Raw genomic sequence first — 27,500 nt, forward strand, 5'->3', positions numbered from 1 at the left:
ACATGGAGTGTAGAGGTGAAGGCAGCCACAGAGATGGGAAGGGGCTGATTTGTGAATACATTTGTAGCATAGAGTGCTGATCTTGTACTTTATTCGGTGTGAGACAGGGATGTGGTATGGAGGTATTTGGGTGTGGTGTTGGGAGTGAGTGGTCGGGATGTGTGATTGTGTGTGTGTGTGTGTGTGTGTGTGGCTGTGTGTGTGTGTGTGCGTGCGTGCGCCTGTGTGTGTGTGTGTGTGTGCGTGCGTGCGCCTGTGTGTGTGTGTGTGGGGGGGGGGGGCTGTGTGTGTGTGTGTGTGTGTGCGTGCGTCTGTGTGTGTGTATGTGTGTGTGTGCGTGCGTGCGCCTGTGTGTGTGTGTGTGTTCTTATCTGTGTGTGTGTGTGCCGTGTGGCTGTGTGTGTGTGTGTTGGTGTATGTGTGTGTACGTGGTGCCTCGATGCTTACATCATCCTCGCCTCTGTCGCTTGCATACTCTTCATCGCTGTGTAGTGTGTATGTGCGTGTGCGTGTGTGTGTGTGTGTGGGAGGGGAGGGTGGGTGCGGGGGGGGGGGGGTGGTGATGGTGTGTGTGTGTATGTGATGGTTCTAGTATTCTTTTGTTCTTTTGCGTGTGTGTGGGAGGGGGTTGAGGGGGAGCTCGGAGTGGGAGGTGTGTGTGTATGTGTGTGTGTGTACAATCAGTGCACACACACACACACACACACACACACACACACACACGCTGACCACAACAAACCAACCCACTTGACTCGCCTTCTTGTGTGCCGTTTTCACAGGTCCTGTTTCAAGTACAGGTTGGGCAAACATGACCGCTTCAAGCGACAGTCCCACGCTCACTTCTATAACCCTGACCCCCGGTTTCACTACGGCATGGCTTGACACTCCCCCCACCCTCCACCTCCCTAACCCACCCACCCCTCCCCTCCCGCAACCCACTGCTCCTCACCTCCTACCCCCTCCACACACACACACACACACACACACACACACCGCCATTGGCCTGAAGTTTATACACTCTTTGTCCTATTCACTGGGTGCTTTGATTAAACTTGTGGGGTAATTTTTTCGTTGTTGTTCATTCTGATTGAGCTATAGGCAACTAGTTTGTGTGTGTGTGTGTCAAGTGGGGGTGTGTGAGGGAGTGTGTGTGTGTGTGTGTGTGTGCACGCGCGCGTGAGTGTGTGCTGCATGAAAGGGATTGAGAAGGTGGGCGTGTTTTCAAACGCACATAATCATGTGCCTGTGGGCATTTTTGTGCCCTGTGTATACTACTACTGGCAAGCACGTGCGATGTGCGATGGATGTTGCTGACACGTCACAGCATAACATCAAGTCATGTATCAGTTAGCTTCTCTTATCTCTTTATGGAAGTCGCCTTTTTTTTTCTTTTTTTTTGCTGCCTCATCATCTGCACCGTTTCAGTGGCATTACTCCCATGCTGCTCATTTAGATTCCCCCATACACGGACACACCCGGGTTCGTCCGTCCCAGTTCCAGCGTCGGCAGTCCGCAGGAAACCATTGACGTTAGGTCGCCAGGAGGCCACACACACCAGAGGAGACCCTGCACTGCTGCTGAGTCACTTCGGTGGTGTTCAGTGGTGCCTGTTCTGATTTAACGTACTTAGGATACCACCTACAAAGCCCCCTACTAACGACAATAATGGCTTAGTCGCGGAGCTAGACTGAGTGAGCATCTCTCCCAGAGTGGAGACCACCACCACGTCCCTCAAACAACAGCCCCCCATGAATCTGCCGACACTGAAGATATTGACAGGGCTCACCCCAAGCATGGAAGTGGAGGGGTATCAAAACTGAGGTCACCATGACAGCAGGGCATAAAAGGCCACAGACTTTGAGACTGTTTTGTTTATATTGATGATAATGAAGGAGGACGATGATGACGATGATGATGTTGCTATGGAGGACCATTTTGGTTTGGGACTGCGTGACAAGGCTGTACTCTACGCTTCCTGTCATAATGATATCCCGGCGTTAACCAAGCCCGAGAGATACAGACACTTGCAGTGTTGGTCAGGTAATTTGAGCAACACACCCAAAGATGCATCCTTGTAGTGGATGACACTCGTCTGTGTGGTCCCAGTCTCCCCATTTAAGCCCACAGCACACTCAACTCTGAGTAGGAGCCGGCCAGGGGCCGAAAAACCCACCTCCACTGGGATTCGAACCTGCGTCCTCCCAGCCGTCAGTCCGCAACACTAACCACTTCGCCACGGCAGCTGGTGTAAGTCGACTTTTACCAAGATAGCATTTAGTCTACCTCTGACATGTATCAGATCTTTTTGAAGGCTTTTTCTCATTTTTTAAAAATTAACGTGGCTGTCCAGGTATTGAGACATATGTTTATTTGGCTAATCCCAGTTCTGTGAATGACTCAAGTCTGTATAAGTCTCTTTTTTTTTTCTTCTTTTTTTTTTTCTTTTTTTTGTGGTTAATACAAGTCATGAAGAGGTTTGATCCTTTTTTGTGGCGAAGTCCCCACATTTTGCATGGCTTCAAAGCATGTGTGTAAGTCCCTCTTTTTTTTCTCCCCCCCCCCCCCCCCCCCTTTTTTTTTTTTTTTTTTTTTTTTTTAAAGTCCCTCTTTTTTTGCAGTTAATACCAGTCATGAAGAGGTTTGATCTTCTCTTTTTTTTGTAGCCAAATCCCCACCCTTTGCACGGTTTCAAGGCTACAATGTATTTGGTTTCTTTTTGTGACTGCTCTCAGCAATGACTTCCAAGTCATGTAAGAGTCCTTGCCTTCTCAGTCCCCAAAAGATTTTCCTTGTACTCATCTTTGCAAAACTTTCACCCCCCACCCCCTCCCTCCCCCCTCACACACACACACACACACACACACACACACACACACACACAACTCAATACACTCTGTATTTCTATCACCCTGATTATAATGCTTATTTTCTCCTTTTCACCAGCAAAAACGATTAAAATAACAATATAGTCATGGATAACAATAGTGTCATGAATAACAATCGGCTGAAAGACAAAGAGCAACCCTGCACCAAGATCTCTCTCCAAACAAAGATCAATCAAAGAAATGTCAAAACAAGTTATTTAAAAAAATAATTGAAAAAAAAAAAAAAAAAAAAAAAAGCAGTGCTATCATTCTTTGCATTCAGTCAACAAATATTTCCGATATGTTTCATCAACAAAGTCAGCATGTGTAACCCCAAAGCAGTTTGTGCAAAAACTTCAGCAGACACGTGTGTGGGGGGGTGAGGGGGGGTGTCGGACAAGAGGGTAGAGGAGACGTGCCTTTGACAGTGATGTCTAAAGGGAAGGAGTCAGAGTTGGTTCTGACAGTGATGTCTAAAGTGATCTCTATATACAAAGGTGTCAAGAGTTGGCTTTTGTCAAAGATGTCTTAACAGATCTATATATAAGGGAAGTGGTCAGAACTGGTTTTGTCATGTCAAAAGAGATCTATACAAGGTATGGGTGTTAGAACTGGTTTGGCACTGAACAGATCTAAACAAGGGAAGGGGGGTGGGGGGGGGGTAAGATTTTGTTTCCATAGCCATGTCTGAACAGATCCACAAAGGTGTCCCAAAAGTCTGGAATCAAAGTGATTCCCTTCATTTCCACTTCAGGATGACGAAGATGTCTAGTTAGCTACACAGGAACCGATCAAAGAACTTTAACTCACTCAGTACGGCCAGTCCTCTCTTCTCCTCTACACAGATCCCTCGGATGTCCAGTGGGTGTCTCAATGACCCAACCTTTAGCTTCCGTCGTCAGAATTGTGGTATTCTTTGTCAACATTCACCTCTTCAGTGTAAGAGCCTTCCGCTGGTAATATTTTGATGGTGGTTATTGGGGTGAAACGCTATTAACGTCGTCTCTTTCGCCGTTCGTATGGAGAGAGTTAAGGGAATTGCAGCTTCTACCACATCTGCAAAATAAATAGATAAATAAATAAACCAGTAAACAAACAGTGTAAAATAATGGGAATCAATCTGAACATGTTCTGTCAAAACATTATCAAGAAGTTTTCATCCCCACTTTTGGAGGACACCCTTTACATAAGGGAAGGGGGTGGGTGGGGGGGGGGATCGTAACTGGTCTGAGCAGTGATCTCTACACACGTGTTACACAGGGGATGGGCAAAAAAGCCAGGAAGTGCTGAGTAGAAAAAAAAAAAAATTTAAAAATTAAAAATAAAAAAAAAACAGGGACTGGGCAAAGGTCTAGAAGAACAAGGCATCAGACTGACAAACACGAACAACAAGTTTCAGTTTCAGTTTCAGTAGCTCAAGGAGGCGTCACTGCGTTCGGACAAATCCATATACGCTACACCACATCTGCCAAGCAGATGCCTGACCAGCAGCGTAACCCAACGCGCTTAGTCAGGCCTTGAGAAAAAAAAAGGTGAATAAATAATAGATAAGCTTACATAAATAAATAAATAATAATATAAAAAAAAGGTAGTAGTAATAATAATAATAATAATAAATAAATAAGACAATAGCGATGATAAACAGCAAACAAACAAACAATTTAAAGCATTTCCTTTTTACCATGTCAGACTCTGTTCATCCTTTGAGACCTGACACACTGGAAAACTAAGAATAAAAATATATTTTTAAAATGCACTGAAAAGAAAGGACAGTAATATCTTCCTTCCTTCCTGCCTGGCGTCAAAGGGAGACAACATATGAACTACAAACAAACAAAACAAACACACACAAAAAAGCATTTTCTGTTTACCTTGTAAGACCCTGTTTACCTTTTCAGATTTGACACGTGAAAAACTAAGAATCAAAATGACATTTAAAAAAAAAAAAAAAAAATTACGGTAATATATTCCTTCCTGGCATCAAAGGGAGACAATACAAGAACTACAAACAAACAGAAAAGCATTTTCTGTTTACCTTGTCAGATCCTGTTCATCCTTTCAGAACTAAAACAATGGAAAAACTAAAAATCAAAAATGCACTAAAAAGAAAGTACAGTAACTGTTTCTTCCTTCCCACTGCCAAAGGGAGACAATACAAGAGCTACAAACAAAAAACAACAAAAAAAGTATTTTCTGTTGACCTTGTCAAACCCTGTTCATCCTTTCAGATCTGACGTGTGAAGAACTAAGCATCAAAAATGCACACACACACACACACAAAAATGTACAGTAATAATTATGTTCCTGTCTGCTGTCAAAGGGAGACAATACTACAGAGTGTGAGTGTTTTACTTTTTCAAAAATCCCCACAATGTGAACAGAGATGTGTAGGCTTCTGGCTTCGTACAGAACTGTAGATGTAATGCGCATGATTTCAATGGAAAAATACATTTGAGTGACACAGTATGACAAAAAATTCACAATATAACAGTGCACTGACATGACACAGCAAAAACTGGCACAAACATTGTGCAAATTAAGAATAGTCTGTCATGATTTAGCAATAGAAAAAGGCCGGTATTTCAACATCCCAAAAGAAAGGAGACTATGTTTACAATGTCAAATAATAGAGGATGAATTTCATTTCTTAGATGACTGCGAATTATACAAAGAAATTAGAACAGAAATCATACAATAAATTAAAAATTACATTCCAAATATTATTAAACCCAGTCAGCTAATACTGGAAGACAAACTTGTGGGACTGTTTGGGAAATTTGTCAGTAACTGCTGTCAAAAACGCCATAGCGTGCAGGAGTGATTCAATGTCTTGTTCAATATTTATCTATTTTGTTTTGCTTTTTTGTGCGTGGTTTCATGTAACTTTGCATGCCGCGTGTCTTATAAACCTTGTTCAGGTTTAATTGACATTAAAATTGATCCTGAATCTGATTCTGATTCATACACAATATGCAAACTTAAGCAAAAATTAACACAGACCTCTGCACAAAACGGACACAACAATACCACCATACTGACATGCAGCACATGTCAAAAACACAATAATGCATACAACACACACACACACACACACACACACACACACAGCAGCAGCAGCAGCAGCAGCAGCAACACACACACACAGTACCGACACACAATGACACAGACACGTCACGATGCACTGACCTGAAAACAGCAACACGGCTTGATGCTGACAAACAGTATACTCCCTGCACCAACGCATTAACCACTACCTCGACACAACAAAGATAAAGAAAGAAAGACTGGACAATACAACACAGTTCAGATGTGCAAAAACAGCATTTCAAACATGCAATTCAACGACCCAGATCAACTGTACAGCAATCCAGATATCCAATATATCTCACACACACACACAACACACAACACTCTCTCTCTCTCTCTCTCTCTCTCTCTCCTGGAGTCCTGGGCTCCGCTGCATGTAAGAACACACTGAAGTAAGCATCGCAAGCAGTAAAATATAAAGATAATAAAAACAAGAGCAGCCTATCCATGTCTTTGCTATGATAAATTATAACAAGTTTTACAGACATGAATAGACTACACTTGTTTCTATCTTAATATAACATTCCTCACACATTAGGCGCTAATTCAGACAAGCAATGTAATTTAGACAAGCAATGTGCGTTAATTCAGACAAGAAATGTGCATTAATTCAGACAAGAAATGTGTGCTAATTCAGACAAGCAATGTGCACTGATTCTTGTGCTAAATCAGACAAGCAACGTGCGCCGATTCAGACAAGCAATGTGTGCTGATTCAGACAAGCAATGTGCGCTGATTCTTGTGCTAAATCAGACAAGCAACGTGCGCTGATTCAGACAAGCAATGTGTGCTGATTCAGACAAGCAATGTGCGCTGATTCTTGTGCTAAATCAGACAAGCAATGTGCGCTGATTCTTGTGATAAATCAGACAAGCAATGTGTGCTCATTCAGACAAGCAATGTGTGCTAATTCAGACAAGTAATGCGTGCTAATTCAGACAAGCAATCCAGATATTGAAACACAGATACAATGCAGATAAGCATTAACCTCCAAATACACAGGTCAACAGCAAAGTAACACGACAATCCTGATGTGTAATGCTTCAAAGATCCCACTGCCTCTTACAGCCATCAGGGTGGTGTATTCATACCCACTGTGTCTATGTAGTCAGTCAGGTCAGGTCATTAGATCTGCTACTGGTAACCTGAAATCCAGTACAACCTGTTCAGGGTCAGATTGCCGGCGACTAAACCGGCACTCCCACTGCTCCCTTCTGGGACTGGTGAGGCGGGTGGCTAGACACCATTATGGAATTAAAAACGAGATCCATAAAAGGGCGTCGGCTCAGGAGAGCCACCGACGGCCATCTAGCTCCACCGTGCTGTGTGCATGCCACACGCAGTTGGTCCCCGGGGTGTGTCTACCCATGCATGCGAAGTCTGGATCCGGCAGAATCTGCGGAAGAAACCGATCGGTTCAACAGTGAGGAAGGCGGTTACAGCAACACACTGTGGAGTGCAGAGAGCAAGATGAGACACCGAAAGGATTCTTGGTCATCCACTGCATCCGTGCTCATCCTCCAGTCATCTCGACTTAGTCTTGCCACTGGAAATTGGTGGACCCGGACGAGAGAGTGAGGTCGATGTTGCGCAACTCCTCTTCACTTTAAACAAACTCATCGCGCAAGTCATCAGTCATCCTTATTGACCTTTCATCCCGTCTATGTAGTCAAAAATGAACTCGTCGGAACAATTTTGACAATGGTGTAACGTCGGAAAAAACGGCGATAGAACGTAACAAAATACGGTAAAAATCATAATTGTTGGCATCTCTGCTCTTACTTTCTGCACTTCTCCTGATAATGCCAGTGCCAGGCACTATCAAATTTTACACACAACAGCTTGGGAAGGCAACAGAGGTTATTCTTGTTGCTTATAGTCCAGCCGACCGCAAAAGGCCGTATCAGGACTGTCAAACCATACAAATGCTCTACCGCATCAACACAAAACTGTCACATCTACAAAAAAAACACTAAGACAAACCCACAAAACACAGTTCAGGACACAGTATCGCAACCATTTAGCTCCTTATGGCAAATAAGACTAGGCCATGCTGAAGACACCAGCCATTTCGCCTAATTTATCATCCCCAGATTACAAAAATCGTAAAAAAGGAAAAAAACAACAACTTCAAAACAAAACAAAAAATACATAAAAAAGGCCATATAGGCAAATAAAACTACAGAATGGGCAGCTAGTGCCCATCCCAGTGTTTACATCTCACTACCTAATCGCCAGAGCAAAACAGCACAGATAGTACATCACAGACTGCAGAAAAGAGAAAAAAAGTGTTAAGGCGTGCTTGAAAAAAGAAAGGGGAATGGATTGGAAAGGGCAGAAAAAGGAGGCATAAGTGAAGGAAGAAAAAAAAAGGCAGAAACAGACAGTGACAGAAAAGAGGAAATTTCTAGCACAGAATTTCCTGAAGGCGGTGATGCTATTTATACTGAAAGAGTCTTGACTCTCTGAAGACCTTGTACTGTCCAGCTCTCCCGATGGTTTCTTATCACTGAAAGACCCCCGGCATCCACGTGGGGGGGAAGGGAACAGAGGTGTGCGGTGGGTAACAGTAAGTCACTTGATCACACAAAAATACTGAAAAATCAAGGCGTTGTGGAGAACTTTGTGCAGGACTGTTTTGTACAAAACTGCTCTTGTCGGAATGTTCCGGAATCTCAGTCACAAGCTGTGAAATGGAATGTCGTCTGTCTCTCTCTCTGTCTAACACAAATGGGTATATCATCTCAAGTCAGATGTATAATGGGTATATTATCTCCGGTATATAATGGGTATATCATCTCAAGTCAGATGTATAATGGGTATATTATCTGAAGTCAGGTATATAATCTGACTCACATCAGGCATTTGAGGTAACCTCACACACATCATGTGTATAATTTGACACACATCAGGTATATAATTTGACACACATCAGGTATATCATTTCACTTCAAGTATGTAATCAGACACACTTCAGATATATTATCTGACATGTCAGGTACATAATCTGATGCACGTCAGGTATATAATTATAATGGGAAGCAGACTGTTTCTTACAACTACAAGTTATGCTCAGTCCTGCTGACAAAATATACTCTTCCGGCAGGAATGGTATCAGTATCAGTACCAGTAGCTCAAGGAGGCATCAATGCGTTTGGTCAAATCCATATACGCTACACCACATCTGCTAAGCAGATGCCTGACCAGCAGCGTAACCCAACGCGCTTAGTCATGCCTTGAGAAAAAAAAATAATAATAAAAAAAGAAACAAAGTAAAATAAAATAATAATAATAATTAAATAATAAATGAATAGATTTTTTTTTTTTTTTTTTAATTTTTAAAAAAGGGAACATGTCCACACATTTTGGGGTGAAGTGGACTGTGCTATTTCTGAGGCAAACACTCAGTTTTCGCTATCACCTATGACTCTTCCAAAGGAATGGTTCAGCGCTTATAGCTTTTAGAGGCGTTTGATTGGCTAAGAGCGGACCGGGCAAGACGGCTCGTCTTTTCACTGTTAGCCACGCAAACTCTGACCAAGCACAGCAAACCGATAGGCCTTGTTTGCACCAGTTTGACATGGTACAGTATATGACACCAAACCTTTTGTTTTATTTCTTAAGTATTTCTTTCCTTCTTTAGGTTTTACATTGAATGTACGGAGCAGAAATGAGAACCTTGCTGGACCTCAGGAACCTCTCCTTTCAACTGTGAAGAGACGCAAGCTGATATGGTTTGGACACAACACTCGACACACCAGCTTGTCCAAAACAATCATGCAAGGCATCATCGAGGGCGGGAGAAGAAGAGGAAGACAGCAGAAGAACTGGCATGAGAACATCAAACAATGGACCGGACTCCACACACGTGAGCTGCTGCCAGTGGCTGCCGACAGAGACAGATGGAGAAGGGAGGTTGCGTCTGCGGTCCTCAGGCTTCCCCCAACTACAACTTTGTAGTTAGGGGCCTGAGGTTGAGGTTGAGGTGAGGTGCTTGCATTACGACTAAAATTATCATTAGATTATCACAGTAATCAGTAATCAACGTATTCAGGTCCTCCATAATAGTGGAATCGCATTTTAGAGAGCACAGAATTCAAAAATTGCTTTTCTTACAGCTTTGTTCAGTGAAACTGCAACCTCATTTGAAACTTCATCAGCCTATTTTCTGATTGCTTGTTTACATCCCTCATGTGCTCAAATTCCTTTATCTACCCATTTTTGAAAATACAACTTGCTACCTTTATACTACTTATTATTATTATTGTTGTCTGTACCTTCTTCTTCTTCTTCTGCGTTCGTGGGCTGCAACTCCCACGTTCACTCGTATATACACGAGTGGGCTTTTACGTGTATGACCGTTTTTACCCCACCATGTAGGCAGCCATACTCCACTTTTGGGGGTGTGCATGCTGGGTATGTACTTGTTTCCATAACCCACCGAACGCTGACATGGATTACAGGATCTTTAACGTGCGTATTTGATCTTTTGCTTGTGTGTACACACGAAGGGGGTTCAGGCACTAGCAGGTCTGCACACATGTTGACCTGGGAGATCGAAAAAATCTCCACCCTTTACCCACCAGGCGCCGTCACCGAGATTCGAACCCGAGACCCTCAGATTGAAAGACCAACGCTTTAACCATTCGGCTGTTGCGCCCATCATTGTCTGTACAAAATATCTGTTTAGAAATCCACTCTCAGAGTAAAGAAGAAAGAAAAAGAAGAAGAAAATAGGGGTGGTGTCGCACTGTTGCGAGGCCATCTCCCCTGGCAGAGAGAGCAGCCAGAATTTCACACAAAAGAAATTTGTGCGACAAAATCACACTAAAAGGAGTTTGTATTATACTCCATGTTTGGTGATACATATACTTACCATGTCAAACGGATGCAAACAAGGCCTATCGGTTTGCTCTGCTTGGCCAAATTCCGCGTGGCTAACAGTGAAAAGACGAGCCGTCTTGCCCGGTCCGCTCTTAGCCAATCAAACGCCTCTAAAACCAATAAGCGCTGAATCATTCCTTTGGCCAAGGCTCTCCACACCATCTTGTCAGGTTTACGCTCTGTCTCGTCTTACACTTCTTTTAGCTATTAAGCGTATTCATTTAGCCTTATTTTGCTGCATGCGGCTTGTCTTTATTGTATTCTTACATTCTGTGTACTCAATTTGACTCGCCCCCCTCAATTCGTTCGTTTTTCTCTACCTCTAAGTCGATCCTGTCTTTCCTTTCTCTGTTGGGGGTCGGATTTTCGCTGGGTAAAATCACACTAAAAATATCTTATGTAAATCAATCACAAAGAAATCTGTTTTGGGCAATACGATAAAACATAAATATAAACCAATCACAAAGACGCAAGTAAATCCATATCAAAAAGAAATCTGTTTGACCAAAAAAATATGATACAATACTGCTTACCACGATGTAAATCATTGAACTGAATCAGCAGTATCATATATACAAATCCATCGATAGCACCTTCATAAAATGGAAGACAAGGAATGATAACGCTGGTAAAAAAACCAAAAAAAATCCCACATTCACTGGTTATATAGATGTAAAGAAAAAAATAAGTAAGTCTGCAACCAGTTCCAGTGCCTTGTGAGAGGGTGAGGGCCAGTGATCAAGGACTCACATCCCTGTGGGTTTCCCTTGGCTGTTTTTTTTTTGGGGGGGCGAGGTTTTCAGGTCTTTCACTTCTGGGTTGGCAAGTTCATCAGTCGGATGCACTCCTGAGCAAAACACATAAACGCAGCAGTTATACAATGACAAAAGAAGGCTAGCAGACACACACACATGCATGTAAGCACATGTGCACTGGCAATTCATACACGGACAATGACACACACAACACACACGCAGATACATGTGCACAGACACAGACACAGACACACTTAGGCACTGGCAACACACACACATTGACGCACAACACACACGCAGATACATGTGCACAGACACAGACACAGACACACTTAGGCACTGGCAACACACACACATTGACACACAACACACACGCAGATACATGTGCACAGACACAGACACACTTAGGCACTGGCAACACACACACATTGACACACAACACACACACAGATACATGTGCACAGACACAGACACACTTAGGCACTGGCAACACACACACATTGACACACAACACACACGCAGATACATGTGCACAGACACAGACACAGACACAGACACACTTAGGCACTGGCAACACACACACATTGACACACAACACACACACACATCACAGAAATATGTACACAGAACACACAAATACATACAGGCACAACACACACACACACATACACACAGGAACAAACACAGTCACACACAGCTAACAGTACTTCATATTTCTTTTATTTCCATTTCATTGTTAAACGCTTTGTAATCGTGCACTGTGTGTGTGTGTGCAGTGTGTGCAATATGTGCGTTTATGTATGTGTGCGCAAGTGCTCTCTCTTATATCTCATGTACTATCACATGTGTGCATACTGACAACAACAAAAAAGAAAAAGAGGCACAGCGTTCATGGTTCCTGTGTGATTCCTGCTGAACCACCACCAAAGGGGAGGGAATGGGGAGAAAGAAGGAGGGGATGGGGGGGGGGGGGGGGGGGGGCGACAGAAGAGAGAAAGCAGTATCTACAAATACATATATCATAACCAAATCATATGTTTGCTCACCAGAAACCGAAGGATAAATGCTGGAAATGGAATAACTCCATCTCAAGCAGGCCCACATGACTAAACCAATTTTTTTTGTTCTTTTGCAATCGTAACATAAATCTGTCAAAGTTTCAAACTTTCCCTGCCTTCGTCATGACTTTCCGGCTTTTGTTTCAGAATTTCAATGAATTGTAATGAAATCAGGAGCTTGTATTATAACCCCAGTTTGGTTATTTTAAATATACTCACCATGTCAAACTGATTGAAACCAGGCCTATCTCTTTGCTCCTCTTGGCCAACATTTCGCGGCAACTCAGTGATAAGATGTCTCGCTAACTGTCCGCCGTCTGCTAGCCAATCAAACATCATTTCCAGCTGGAGCTGACAGCTTATTCCAATCAAATCACAAAAGTCATTTTTTGGCATAAAGTAGAAGATAATCGACTCCAGACTGAAGTCCAAGATCTTTCGACAGAATCAGGATCAGTGGATCAGATGCCTTCTCTCCACTTACCAACATTTCAGACACGATGCTGTTTTCTCCATGACTAAAGTCAAGGTGACCTGAGGTGTGTGTACGCTACTGAAATCACTGATTTAATACCTGAGCCTAAGACAGGCACAACAGCCTAGTGGTCAAATCATTGGACTTCCAATCTGAGGGTCCCTGGTTCAAATCTCAGTAATGGCGCCTGGTGGGTAAGGGGTGGAGATTTCTCCAATCTCCCAAACGAACATATGTGCAGACCTGCTAGTGCCTTAACCCCCTTCATGTGTATACACACGCAGAAGATCAAACACACATGTTAAAGATCCTGTAATCCATGTCAGCGTTTGGTGGTTTCTGGAAAGAAGAACATACCCAGGAGTTTGCCTGCCTGCATGGTGGGGTAAATAAACAAAACGGTCTTACATGTAAAATGGTACATGTCTGTCTGAGTATGTATGTGTGCATGCCAGAAATCTGATTGAATGACACAGGAAACAAATGATGAGCGCCCAATGGCAGTCGTCAGTCGGCTTTACCTAGGAATGCAGCCTGTTGTACGAATGATCCCGAGTTTGTATAACACTTAGAACTTGGTCTACAACCGAGGATAGGTGCTACATCAAATCAAGCCTGTATGAATCTCTCTTAGTACTATTTCTTTGCATGTACGCAAAAAAAAAGAAAGACAAAAAAAGTAAGAATCTGTGAAAAAACAACAACAAATTTTTCACACCAAACGATTGCTGTAGCTTGCCTTAGAAGATGATCCATTCAGAAAACAAAAAAACAACCTTCGGACAGTGAGATACAAACATGTAGTGCGAGTTAAGTTTCACATACCATACCTAAAGCAAAAAATCAAGCAGATCTGTTGATTCAGATGGTCGTTCACGGACATTATGTACTGAGTGACAAGGCCTTTGAACGAGTCATTCTCTGAATAAAATTTAACAGCTCCTTTGCCTCATTTCACGGACATTATGTACTGAGTGACAAGGCCTTTGAACGAGTCATTCTCTGAATAAAACTTAACAGCTCCTTTGCCTCATTTCACGGACATTATGTACTGAGTGACAAGGCCTTTGAACGAGTCATTCTCTGAATAAAATTTAACAGCTCCTTTGCCTCATTTCACGGACATTATGTACTGAGTGACAAGGCCTTTGAACGAGTCATTCTCTGAATAAAATTTAACAGCTCCTTTGCCTCATTTCACGGACATTATGTACTGAGTGACAAGGCCTTTGAACGAGTCATTCTCTGAATAAAATTTAACAGCTCCTTTGCCTCATTTCACGGACATTATGTACTGAGTGACAAGGCCTTTGAACGAGTCATTCTCTGAATAAAATTTAACAGCTCCTTTGCCTCATTTCAACAACAGGTCCTTCTCACTAACCATCGATGCAATCTGTAAGCTGATAATGATTTGCATGAAAACAAGTCACTGAGGATGCATCTTTTACCAACAAAACTATAATAATAATAATAATAATGGTATTTATATTGCGCTGGATCTTGTGCAGAGACAAATCAAAGCGTTTTCGCACCAGTCATTCACATGCACGCATAACTCTAAAACTGTAGAAACTAAAGACAAGGAGGGGCAGGCAAGGGAGGCTATTTTGGGAAGAGGTGGGTTTTAACTCTCTCCATACGAACGGCGAAAGAGACGACGTTAACAGCGTTTCACCCCAATTACCACCATCAAAATATATCAAGCGGAAGGCTCTTATACCAAAGAGGTGAATGTTGACAAAGAATACCACAATTCTGACGACGGAAGCTAAAGGTTGGGTCATTCAGACACCCACTGGACATCCGAGGGGTCTGTGTAGAGGAGAAGAGAGGACTGGCCGTACTGAGTGAGTTAAGGCCAGACTTGAAAGAGCTGAGTGTAGAGACTTGACGAAGCGAAAGAGGAAGTTCATTCCAATCGCAAGGTCCAGAGACAGAGAAAGAACGGCGGCCAACAGTGGAGTGTTTGGATCTGGGTATGCGTAAACAGAGTGGATCTGAAGCCGATCGTAGTGAGCGAGATGGAGTGTAGAGGTGAAGGCAGCCGCAGAGATAGAAAGGGGCAGTTTTGTGAATGCATCTATAACATAGAGTGCTGATCTTGTATTTTATTCGGTGTGAGACAGGGAGCCAGTGGAGATGTTGCAAAAGAGGAGTGATGTGCTGAAACTATGACGTGTGAATGGAGACAGTGAAAAAAACATCACACTGAGTGTAAAACACTACAGCTTTTCTCTGAATGATGCCCCATTACAAGAAAATGGAAACACCAAATTATTAAAAGACTCGTACTGTGGGCACAAACACACCACAGTAAGCCACACACAAAAAGCAAACAGCCAATACAAAGAATATTCTGGAATAAGTTGATGATTTTTTAGATATTCATTGATAGACTAAAATATCTGCTTTGTGAATGTCAAATCATACTGATGTGACATGTCAAAATTGAAGCGAAATATAACCTTGTGTACAAGGGAATTTTTTTTCTTTTCTTTTTTTTTTTTAAAGAAGGAACATTCTGGAAAATCTGTCTGAGGTCAAAGGTCAAGGACAAACCTTGGTCAGATTGTAGTTCGCATCCTGCAGTTTCTCCACAACACTGAAGTGGTCGGTGTCTGGAATGTCGAGGTAACGTGTGTGGATCCCGTTGTTTCGAAGACTCTGGAAAGTAACCAGAGTTTTTTTTTTAGTGCTGGCCCATCATCTGCACTGTTTCAGTAGCATTACTCCCACGGCCGCTCATTCTAAGTCACCCATACACAGCCATCCCCGGGTTTCGTCCGTCACACTCCCAGCGTCGGTAGTCTGCAGAGAAACATCAATGTTAGGTCGCCAGGAGGCCACACACCATAGGAGACCCTGCACTGCCGCTAAGTCACTTCGGTGGTGTTCAGTGGTGCCTGTTCTGATCTTACATACTTAGGACACCACCTACTAAATAACCTTAATGAAGATGGAGGAGGAGGATGGTGACGATGATGACGGTGTTGCTGTGGAGGTCCATGAAGCTTGGGACTAGGTGACAGGGCTGTGCTCCATGCCTCCCGCCTCCTGTCATAACGATATCCCTGCGTTAACCAGGACCGAGAGATACAGACACTTGCAGTGTTGGTCAGGAAATTTGAGGAAAACACACCCAGAGACGCATCCGTGAAGTGGATTAACAAATATACACGACAAAAGCAGCATGTTTTCCGTGGCTCATTCTGACACAGTTTCCAGCCAATGACACAGAGCCGATCCCATCAGCTTGAACAGAACTGTGACAGCAAATTTCAGTTTCCAAGGAGCTGCCAAAGCATGCAGACTGACCCATATACACCATATACCACATCCACTAAGCAGATGCCTGACCAGCAGCATAACTCAATGTTCAGTCGGGCCTTGTGGGAAAACAAAATAAAATAAGAAAGGTATATAAATAATTAAGTAAGTAAATAAATTTTAGAAGAGGAAATAAAAACAACATGGGAACAATAATAATGACAATAGTAATAGATCAATGAACAAACAATCAAATAAAAAAATTTTCTTTTAAAACACATACACACACATTCCTACGCACCGCAGATCCCACAAAACACAACACACACACACACACACACATATGCACAAAAGATATTCAGTCTCACAGATATGAAAACACAAGCAAATGTACACATAGGCCCAACACCACACATAAAAGCACATGAGTCTCAACACACACACACACACACACACACACACACACAAACACACACACACACACACACACACAAACACACACACAAACACACACACAAACACACACACACACACACACACACACACACACACACACACACACACACACAAACACACACACACACACACACACACAAACACACACACACACACACACACACACACACACACACAAACACACACACACACAAAGGAGTAAATGCCTGATCTTCATATAAACCCAACGCACCGGTCAGGTCTTGACAGCCTACCCTACCTAGACTTGTATAAAACATAAACATAAAACAAAATAAAGTAATTCAATAAAAAATAAATAATAACAAAGTGCATCAAAACCAATATGGCTGACCAATATATTCATTTAATGAACCAAATAATATTTTCGCTCATCAACAGAAACAGGTGTTTGTCGAACCGAAAGTCGTGTCTTGATACAGAGCACTTCAACCAGAGGCAGTCTACATTGATTGGCATTTCAATTGTTTTATGATCAGAGTATAGGTCTACGAAAGTCGCCTGTGACAGCGAAAAAGTTAAAATGACAAAAAAGGTGACAATGGACTCATCTTTCAGAGGAGGAGGATCACATCCGCTATTTATTCTTTAAAACTACATTTTTTCCTCTGACATTCATGACTTGGACGTACAGAAGCAACTCTGAATGACCCGAAAATCTAAGAACTTTCTGAATGACCTTGTCAAAAGGTCAAGGTCACCACAAGGATCTCTCTTGCCTGCACAGACAGAAATTTGTCTTAACATTTTGAGGAGACCAATGAAAACTGTTCACAAAGCGGAGACCAGTGAAAATTGTTTACAAATCATACCCACACTTCTCACACACGCGCACAGCACAACACACTCACAAACTTTCTCTCTCTTTCTTTCACGCTGTCTTTTGACTTTCTCCAGTTTCATCGGGCGCAGTGTTTGTAAGAAGATATCAAAAAGGCAGTATTCCTACAACAATGACGACACACTCACGTCCGCACCAGCTAAAGTTGATGCTGCTTACCTTTTCAAATTCACCACTCTGACGACGAAATTCGGGTGGGTCGTACTCCCCCACGGCGATGAGGATTTGTCGCCGTTTGCTGTGGTCACTCAGCTCCTTCACAAAGGTGGCAGGACTCAGGCTCTGGGCATCCTCCCTGTCACAGGCGTCCGTTATTTCTTCTTTAACGTATTTTCACTTAATTAAAAGTGACTTTAGATGTGTGATAACTGTATGTGTGTGTGTTGTGTGTTGTGTGTGTGTGAGCGTGTGTGTGTGTGTGTGTGTGTGTGTGAGGTGCACGTATAATAAAGTTGTTTTCAAGTTTTGTTTCCAAGTTTTTTTATTGTTTTTTGGGGTTTTTTTTGGGTTTTTTGTTGTTTTGGGGTTTTTTTTTTTAGGGGGATGAGGGAGTTTGGATGATGACTTCAGCAGTAAATTTCAAGAGTAACATATTTCAAACTAGGCCTATGATGCACACGCTCTGTTGGTCTGTCTTTGCTGTCAGTATCTTCTATCAGCTACTTCTTCTTCTTCTTCTTCTTCTTCTTCTGCGTTCACTCGTATGCACACGAGTGGGCTTTTACATGTATGATCGTTTTTACCCCGCCATGTAGGCAGCCATACTCCGTTTTCGGGGGTGTGCATGCTGGGTATGTTCTTGTTTCCATAACCCACCGAACACTGACATGGATTACAGGATTTTTAACGTGCGTATTTGATCTTCTGCTTGCATATACACACAAAGGGGTTTCAGGCACTAGCAGGTCTGTACATATGTTGACCTGGGAGATCGTAAAAATCTCCACCCTTTACCCACCAGGCGCCGTCACCGTGATTCGAACCCGAGACTCTCAGATTGACAGTCCAACGCTTTAACCACTCGACTATTGCGCCCGTCTATCAGCTACTTCACTTTGCAAGCTAAATTAAATAATACACTGTGTCAAGAGTAGTCTTTACAGTCGTTACATGCAAGTGGTTAATCGCTCTTCATATCATGTGTCTACAAAATGATATTTTCCTCTGAGTGCTGTCTACCATTTTAACTCATTCCGGACGGATAGTTCTCTCCTTTACTTTTCCCTACAGACGACCCATTTGTTTGGGTTAGTAAAAAAAATCACCAAAAATATAAAACATAAAGTAACTGCAACTCACTGTACTTGACCCACTGACCCCTCTCCTCACGTCATGTGAACGCCCACCCCCCTCCCTCTTCACTGCTCTCAGAAGCTGAGTCACTATCAGTTACTTCTTGCTGGTAGCTTTCTTCACTGCAGATACTTTATTCAACGTCTTCATCATCCTCGTCAATGTCGAAACCTTGTTTGAAGAATTTCAACCACTTCAGCAGCTGTAAAAGCCGCTGTCGTGAACTAGTTTGCTCCAAAAATGTCCACTTGTATCGCCTGCAACGCCATTTTCAATACATATGCAGATTAGCTTGTCATGTGGGGTCCTGAACTCACTGGCTCGCTGTGGAGTGTGTTGTTACGAAATATCATGAGGAACTTTCCATTCAACCTTTGACATGTTCACAATGCCCAATGTAGATGCGATTGTTATGCTACCCCATGAGGAAAACTTGGAAAAAATCTTAATTGTCGAAACCGCTATAGCGTTCCGTCATCCGGAATACTAACTTACGTCAGGAATGCTATAGTGTTCCATTGTCCGGAGTGAGTTAACCTTCCCGGACCAAAGTCAGTTACCCATTCACACCTGGGTGGAGTGAGGATTCGGATTCGGATTCGGATGATTTATTCATATAGGCCATTGCCCCTCATGAAGGGGTGCAGTATACAACATTATTAAACATGCAAGTGCACAAGGCGAAACAATCATCAAAGGAATTATGATATCATTATTGATCTGGACTTAAATGTTTTATATATGTAAATGGACAAATTCTTTACAATGCTTTCTTTATTAGATGCCATCAAAAGACTTAGCCGAAACTGATTTGGAAACTTAAAATACTTTCGTGGGGTGAGGAAAATCAGAGTAACGTGCCTTTCCCAAGGCCACAACAAAATGCAGAAACAGCGGCCTCAAACCCTGATCACTGTGAAAGCTTGATCGGAACGCATAACCAATTCTGCTCAAGAAAGTGTGCAACTGCATGAAAGGTATCAAAGCGGAGAATTATCACAGAAAACGTTAATAGAAGACATCAAAGTGAAGTCCCTTGAAGTGAAATTGTCAGTACAAGAGATCTCTTTGAAAAAGATAAGATAAGATAACTTTATTATCTCCAACTGGAGAAATTTGGTCAGGTGCATTATCACAACATAGACAAGTAAACAACATAACTGTAAAGGTCAACAACAGCTTTTACAAATATTACGAAGATACAAATGTAAAAAATATCACATACACCGTTTCATACATACATCCACACGCTGCAGGCAATAACTAGTATCATTAATGTAAATAAAAAAACAACAAAGAATTAAAAAACATTATTTGAATATAATTATAAACATAGCCTACTATACTGCACATTGATTATAATAGACAGATAAGAATAAAGATAAATTGCAGAAAACCGCAGCCAGATAATCAGCACACACCCGCACCCACCCACCCCACACATGCGGATTACTTGATTAAACAAGAGTAATAAACATATGTTCTCAAATAAAAGCATTTCACATATTCACTTTTAAAAACATTGCAATTAAGACGACATATCGCTTTCTGAAAGATGGTCAGTCTCTTGCATTCCTTTTACATCAATGTCTAAAAGTAGCCATTCTTTCTCCCGTGTCAGCAAAACAAAATCATCAGTACACAATCAAAGCTTTAAGCAGAGATTCTTCCCTTACTCCGTTAGCCTCAGGGCATCATTCACCGAAGTTTTGACCAGGGGTTCAAGGTCATAGACACCGCTCACCAGCACAGCACCTGAAACAAGGTCAAAAGGCTAAAGGTCACATGCATGCACATAACCACACATCAAAGTGCACAGAAATGTGAGTGTGCGCATGCATACACAAACAAAAAAAATAGCAATAATAATGATTCAATTTGTATAGCGCACCTTTCCATGTAAAACGTGCTCAACTGGACTGTACAATGTAAACACCTCATTTAAAACATGGAATCAAACACTAAAATGATTTAAAAAAAAAAAAAAAAAAAGAAGAAAAACTTACATGCACAGCCCTTTAAAGTCAGCCAACCGAACACTCAAGCACAAAATTATGCACGCACACACACACACACACACCCACACCCACACAAACAAACAATCATCACAGATATCATATGAAAAAAAATAAATCATGCAATATCATACCACAAATACGCAAGCATACACACACCTGCCACCACTACCACCACCACTTTCAACAAAGCAAAAAGATACATGGTCACAAATCCTGAATCATAGCTATGATGTAGTTAGGCTACGTTCACACTAAGCCAGTATCCACTCTGATAGGTACAAAAATATATATATATATGTGTACACTCAAGGCCTGACTAAGTGCATTGGGTCATGCTGCTGGTCAGGCATCTACCTAGCAGATGTGGTGTGGAGTATATGAACTTGTCTGAACACAGTGACGCCTTCTTGAGAAACTGAAACTGAAACTGAAGCTCACACTAAGCAAAGCAAGCTGCTACCAGCAGCCAACAGAAACTGGCCGAGAATTGTGCGCACGTCATTTCCCGTTTTCCCACCATGTATGCCGGCGGTAAGCATTCACACTGGCCACCAGTCGTCTCCAGCCAGCATTTTTGATTTGTCTCATGTGGACACATTGGACAGCTAGTTACACTTAGCTACACTCACCACACGTAATTTCTCTAGTGAGATAATGAAGTTATTCTGACTCTGGTTCCAGGGATGGAACTCTCCAATTATACTGGTAATCCCAGAAAGCAATTGTGTGTGTGTGTGTGTGTGTGTGTGTGTGTGTGTGTGTGTGTGTGTATGCTGTATATGTATGCATGCATGCCTGTGTGTGTGTATGAATGTGTGTGTGTGTGTGTGTGTGTGTGTGTGTGTGTGTGTGTGTGTATGCTGTATATGTATGCGTGCATGCCTGTGTGTGTGTATGAATGTGTGTGTGTGTGTGTGTGTGTGTGTGTATGAATGTGTGTGTGTGTGTATGAATGGGTGTGTGTGTACGCATTTATGTGTATGCGTGCGTGCCTGTGTGTGTTTAATGTTTATTGCAAAGCACTCTGAGCTCCCTTTCAGGGAGAAAAGCACTCAACAAGTATCCATTACCATCATTAGTATTATCATTATCACTGCATGACCAATGGTTTCTCCACTGCGGTGAGAAGTCATTTACAGCTTGGTCTTTTGTGAAGGACCATGACTCTCAAACTAGGAGATAAGACTGCAATGCAGCCTTGGGGGCTGGTTGGCCTTTGGGAACCAACCCAACACCGACTGTCCTAAAACCCTCTTGGCCGAGACAGCGGGGATGTAACTTGGGCAAGACACTCTCCACTATAATCAAATTCTAGCCCAGACGGTTGGGACAGCAGTTGCCTCCTCTGCTGATGGTCACAGTCAGACACGACTGACTATCATACCTTGACAGATCCACTCACCTTTGATCAGTTCGCTGTCGAAGGCGTCCTCATCCTGAAAGGAGGTCATCAACATCAAGGCTGCCAGGTGGGCACCAGCCGAATGACCGCACAGGTAGATGCCACTGATCACACAAAGACAGAAATTGGCCAGGTGAGCTGGCTCTCCCTCTGCAGGCTGTTGCCATAGATACCCCCAAAAACGGAGCATGGCTGCCTACATAACAGGGTAAAAACGGCCATACATGTAAAAGCCCACTCGTGTACATAATATTATGAGTGAACGTGGGAGTGGCAGCCCACAAATGAAGAAGAAGAAAATGCCATTTACAGTTTCAGTTTTTCAGTTTCAGTTTCTCAAAGAGGCGTCACTGCATTCGAACAAATCCATATATGCTACACCACAAGGCTTGTCAGGCTTGTCAGGCCTTGAGTGCATGCAATATATATTTGCTTACCTATCAGAGTGGATTTTTTCTTCAGAATTAGAAGACAACATTCTTGTTGCCATAGGTTCTTTTCCAGTGCACCAAGTGTGTGCTGCACACAGGACCTCGGTTAATCGTCTCATCTGAATGACTAGATGCTCAGTTTCATTTTCCAGTCAAACTTGGGAGAAAGGGCGACAGCGGGATTCGAACCCACACTCACTCAGACTCTCTGTACTGGCAGATGAGCGTAGTAACCATTCTGCCACATTCCTCCTGCCATTGACAACACACGTCATGAAAAGAGCAGCACTAATATCATTAACACATTCAGCCACTGAGGTTCAAAAGCTTCTTCTTCTTCTTCCTCTTCATCTTCCCCGTACACGACCAACAATGACTCTGCAGTGGGTTGATGCATGCTGGGAATTTTCCTATCTCCATAACCAACCGAACACGGACAGTTCAACGCTTTAACCACTCGGCTATTGCGCCTGTCAAAGGTTAAAGAGGAAAGTACCATGGCAGAGTCGGTAAGTCGCTGGATTTCTGATCTGATGTTCGACAGCAATCAGGATTCAAGGCCTCATCTCTGCACAGTGCTGACTCCTTGATAAAGGCGCTTCACTCTGACTTTCCTCAGAGCCGCTAAGACCTACAGCAAACACAGCCCTTCCTCAGTTGCCAACCCCCCCCCCTTCCACCCCACCCCCCACTCAAAAAAAACAAAACAAGAGAGGCAAGGCCTTCAAGACTCACTTGTGATAAATTAAGTCCCCTTGCATTAATTACAGAGTAATTTCCCTTTTTTACCCACTGCACCAAAACGTTTGCAAAATAAATAAAAATTCCATGCTTAGCAAAAGAAGTTCCTGTTTGAACAAAAAATGATAATAATGACTCCTCTTGTTGTTGGGTCAGAATAAGAGGTCAAAGTGTCAAGTTTAGAGAATACAAAAAATATAAATATAGCAGTAAATGCAGTTTGCATATAATTAGACTTCTTTTTTATTTTTTTTGTGCCCATCCCAGAGGTTCCATATTGTTTTAAACAAGATGACTGGAAAGAACTCAATTTTTCCTATTTTTATGCTAAATTTGGTGTCAACTGACAAAGTATTTGCAGAGAAAATGTCAGTTAAAGTTTACCAGGGACACACAGACACACGGACACACACACACACACACACACACACACAACCGAACACTGGGTTAAAACATAGACTCACTTTGTTTACACAAGTGAGTCAAAAATCAAACAAGCAGAAACAAACATATACACACAAAAAGACAACAAAACAAAACAAAAACCAAGGTGGTTCCAACACCACTGAGACAACATAATCATCCACTGATTCAAACCCGGGACCCACAGATTGACAGTCCAACGCTTTAACCACTCGGCTATTGCGCCCGTCGGAACCCAGATCAATTAAGCTCTGCCTCTCACTCATCAGGAAGTTTCTTTCTAGTCCATCCCCAAAGCCGGCTGTCCTGAAGTATCAGTATCAGTATAAGTAGCTCAAGGAGGCATCACTGCGCTCAGTCAAATCCACATATGCTACACCACATCTGCCAAGCACATGCCTGACCTGCAGCGTAACCCAACGCGCTTAGTCAGGCCTTGAGAAAAAAAAATATATATAAATAAAAATAAAAAATTCTAAAAAATTTTAATAAAAATAAAATTAAAATTAAAATAAATAATAATAATAATAATAAAATAAATAAAGTAAAAAATAACAAACAAAAAAATAATAATAATGAAAAAAAAAAAAAAAGAAAAGAAAGAAAAGAAAAGAAAGTGAAAAAAAAAAGATAAATACATAAAAATACTACTACTACTACTAATAATATTTAAAAAGCACAAAACCTTGATAAAGTCAACTCTAGGCACACACACACACACACACACACACACACACACACACACACACACACACACACACACACACACACACACACACACACATGCACATGCACACATGCACACACACACACATACAAGCCTTCTTGAAAGTGAGAGTGGGGACATAACCCAGGCAAGACACTCTCCACCATAATCAAATTCAAGCACAGACTGTCCGGACAGCAGTTACTTCTTTCGCTGTTCTGATGGTCAAAGTCAGACACAACTGTTTACACAACGTTTTCACACATACACAATATATTTTCACAAGTAAATCACTTTCGCAAGCACAACAGCCGAGTGATTAAAGCGCTGGGATTTCAATCTGAGAGTTCCAGGTTCAAATCCCAGTCACGGCACCTGGTGGGTAAATGGTGGAGATTTTTCCAATCTCCCAGGTCAACAAATGTGCAGACCTGCAGGTGCCTCAACCCCTTTTGTGTGTATACGCAATCAGAAGGTCAAATACGCACGTTAAAGATCCTGTAATCCATGTCAGCGTTTGGTGGCTGACGAAAACAAGAACATGCCAGGCATGCATATCTCTGAAAACGGAGTATGGCTGCCTAAATGGCATGGATAAAAATGGTCATACACGTAAAAGCCCACTCGTGTATACAAGTGAACGTAGGAGTTGCAGCCAATGAAGAACGAAGAAGAAGAAGAAGAAGAAGAAAATCACTTCCAAAAATGAAAGGATATCTAATAGACAGACTAACCTGGAATGCCGCTCCTTTGCCAGTTTAAAGATAAAGTACATGGCATGTTTCACTTCAGATATAATTTCATCCATGGATACTGCAACAAAGAGGTATTCAAGTAATGTGAATGGCATGTTCCATCTCTGAAATAATTTCGTCACATATGACTTTATCATTGGACACTGCAACATCCGTGGATACTGCAACATCCGTGGACACTGCAAAATCCGTGGACACTGCAACATCCGTGGATACTGCAACATCCGTGGACACTGCAACATCCATGGATACTGCAACATCTGTGGACACTGCAACATCCGTGGATACTGCAACATCCGTGGATACAACATCCGTGGACACTGCAACATCCATGGACACTGCAACATCCGTGGACACTGCAACATCCGTGGATACTACAACATCCATGGATACTGCAACATCCATGGACACTGCAACATCCATGGATACTGCAACATCCGTGGACACTGCAACATCCATGGATACTACAACATCCGTGGACACTGCAACATCCGTGGACACTGCAACATCCATGGACACTGCAACATCCGTGGATGCTGCAACATCCATGGATACTACAACATCCATGGACACTGCAACATCCATGGATACTGCAACATCCGTGGACACTGCAACATCCATGGATACGGCAACATCCGTGGATACTGCAACATCCGTGGACACTGCAACATCCATGGATACTGCAACATCTGTGGACACTGCAACATCCGTGGACACTGCAACATCCGTGGATACAACATCCGTGGACACTGCAACATCCATGGACACTGCAACATCCGTGGACACTGCAACATCCGTGGATACTACATCCATGGATACTGCAACATCCATGGACACTGCAACATCCATGGATACTGCAACATCCGTGGACACTGCAACATCCATGGATACTACAACATCCATGGATACTGCAACATCCGTGGACACTGCAACATCCGTGGACACTGCAACATCCATGGACACTGCAACATCCGTGGATACTGCAACATCCATGGATACTACAACATCCATGGACACTGCAACATCCGTGGATTCTGCAACAAACAGGTATTTAAGTAATGTGCAAGTAATGTGCAATAATTTCGCCACATATGACTTTGCCCACGGACACTGCAACAAAGAGGTATTCAAGTAACATGTAGGGTATGTTTCGTTTCTGAAACAATTTTGCCCAAAAGACACTACCATTTTGACCAAAGGAAGAGAAGCATTTTAAACCCTTTAAGATTTTACTGTATAATTTTCACTACCTGACCATAAAATCTAAATCTCAATCGGCCACAAAAGGCTATCTCAGAACAATGTATGGAAAACTGAGAAGTCAATGGAAAATAAAGGATAAACAAATAAATAAAATAAAGGAAAACCAAAATTCTCCAAAACCAATCAAAATTCTGGAGAAAAAAAAGAAAAGAAAGGCAAAAAAAAAAAAAAAAAAAAAAAGGAGACCCCCCCCCCCCCTCCCCAATAAAAACCACCAAAAACGATGGAGTGATGGCCTAGAGGTAACGCGTCCGCCTAGGAAGCGAGAGAATCTGAGCGCGCTGGTTCGAATCACGGTTCAGCCGCCGATATCTTATCCCCCTCCACTAGACCTTGAGTGGTGGTCTGGACGCTAGTCATTCGGATGAGACGATAAACTGAGGTCCCATGTGCAGCATGCATAAAAGAACCCACGGCAACAAAAGGGTTGTTCCTGGCAAAATTCTGTAGAAAAATCCACATCGATAGGAAAAACAAAAAAAACTGCATGCAGGAAAAAATACCAAAAATAATGGGTGGCGCTGTAGTGTAGCGACGCGCTCTCCCTGGGGAGAGCAGCCCGAATTTCACACAGAGAAATCTGTTGTGATAAAAAGAAATACAAATACAAATACAAAATAAACTAAAAACACCCAAACTCTGCAGAAAAAAAAACAATCAGCGTTGTTGCGTGTAACAAAAGGACAGGACTGACCATCCGGACACAGCTCATAGCCGACAGGAATCACCGTGGCTCCAGCAGCTGTCAAGGGCTGAGCCA

The 27,500-nt window shown here is 42.5% G+C and overlaps 1 protein-coding gene across 2 annotated transcripts in view; it reads right to left on the reverse strand.

The window, feature by feature from the left end:
• Positions 1-2,914: 2,914 nt before the first annotated feature.
• The window catches only part of LOC143275908 (kynurenine formamidase-like), a 39,507-nt gene continuing 14,921 nt past the window's right edge, over positions 2,915-27,500 (reverse strand). Inside the window, exons 6-13 of one of the 2 annotated variants that reach the window (XR_013053478.1) lie at positions 27,435-27,500; positions 25,457-25,535; positions 22,422-22,525; positions 20,678-20,756; positions 17,868-18,003; positions 15,686-15,790; positions 11,586-11,682; positions 2,915-3,920 (exon numbers count right to left, since the gene is read on the reverse strand). The exon at positions 27,435-27,500 is cut by the window's right edge and continues 20 nt beyond it. Coding sequence is in view for 1 of the 2 variants with exons in the window: in XM_076580234.1 (XP_076436349.1) it covers positions 11,644-11,682; positions 15,686-15,790; positions 17,868-18,003; positions 20,678-20,756; positions 22,422-22,525; positions 25,457-25,535; positions 27,435-27,500 (608 nt within the window). In the remaining variant the exon portion in view is untranslated. Of the gene's footprint in view, positions 3,921-9,482; positions 11,683-15,685; positions 15,791-17,867; positions 18,004-20,677; positions 20,757-22,421; positions 22,526-25,456; positions 25,536-27,434 lie in introns of those variants that run through there. The other variant, XM_076580234.1, reaches the window with a different exon arrangement.

This window comes from Babylonia areolata, chromosome 31, assembly GCF_041734735.1.
Source record: "Babylonia areolata isolate BAREFJ2019XMU chromosome 31, ASM4173473v1, whole genome shotgun sequence".
NCBI classification, from domain to species: Eukaryota; Metazoa; Mollusca; class Gastropoda; order Neogastropoda; family Buccinidae; genus Babylonia; species Babylonia areolata.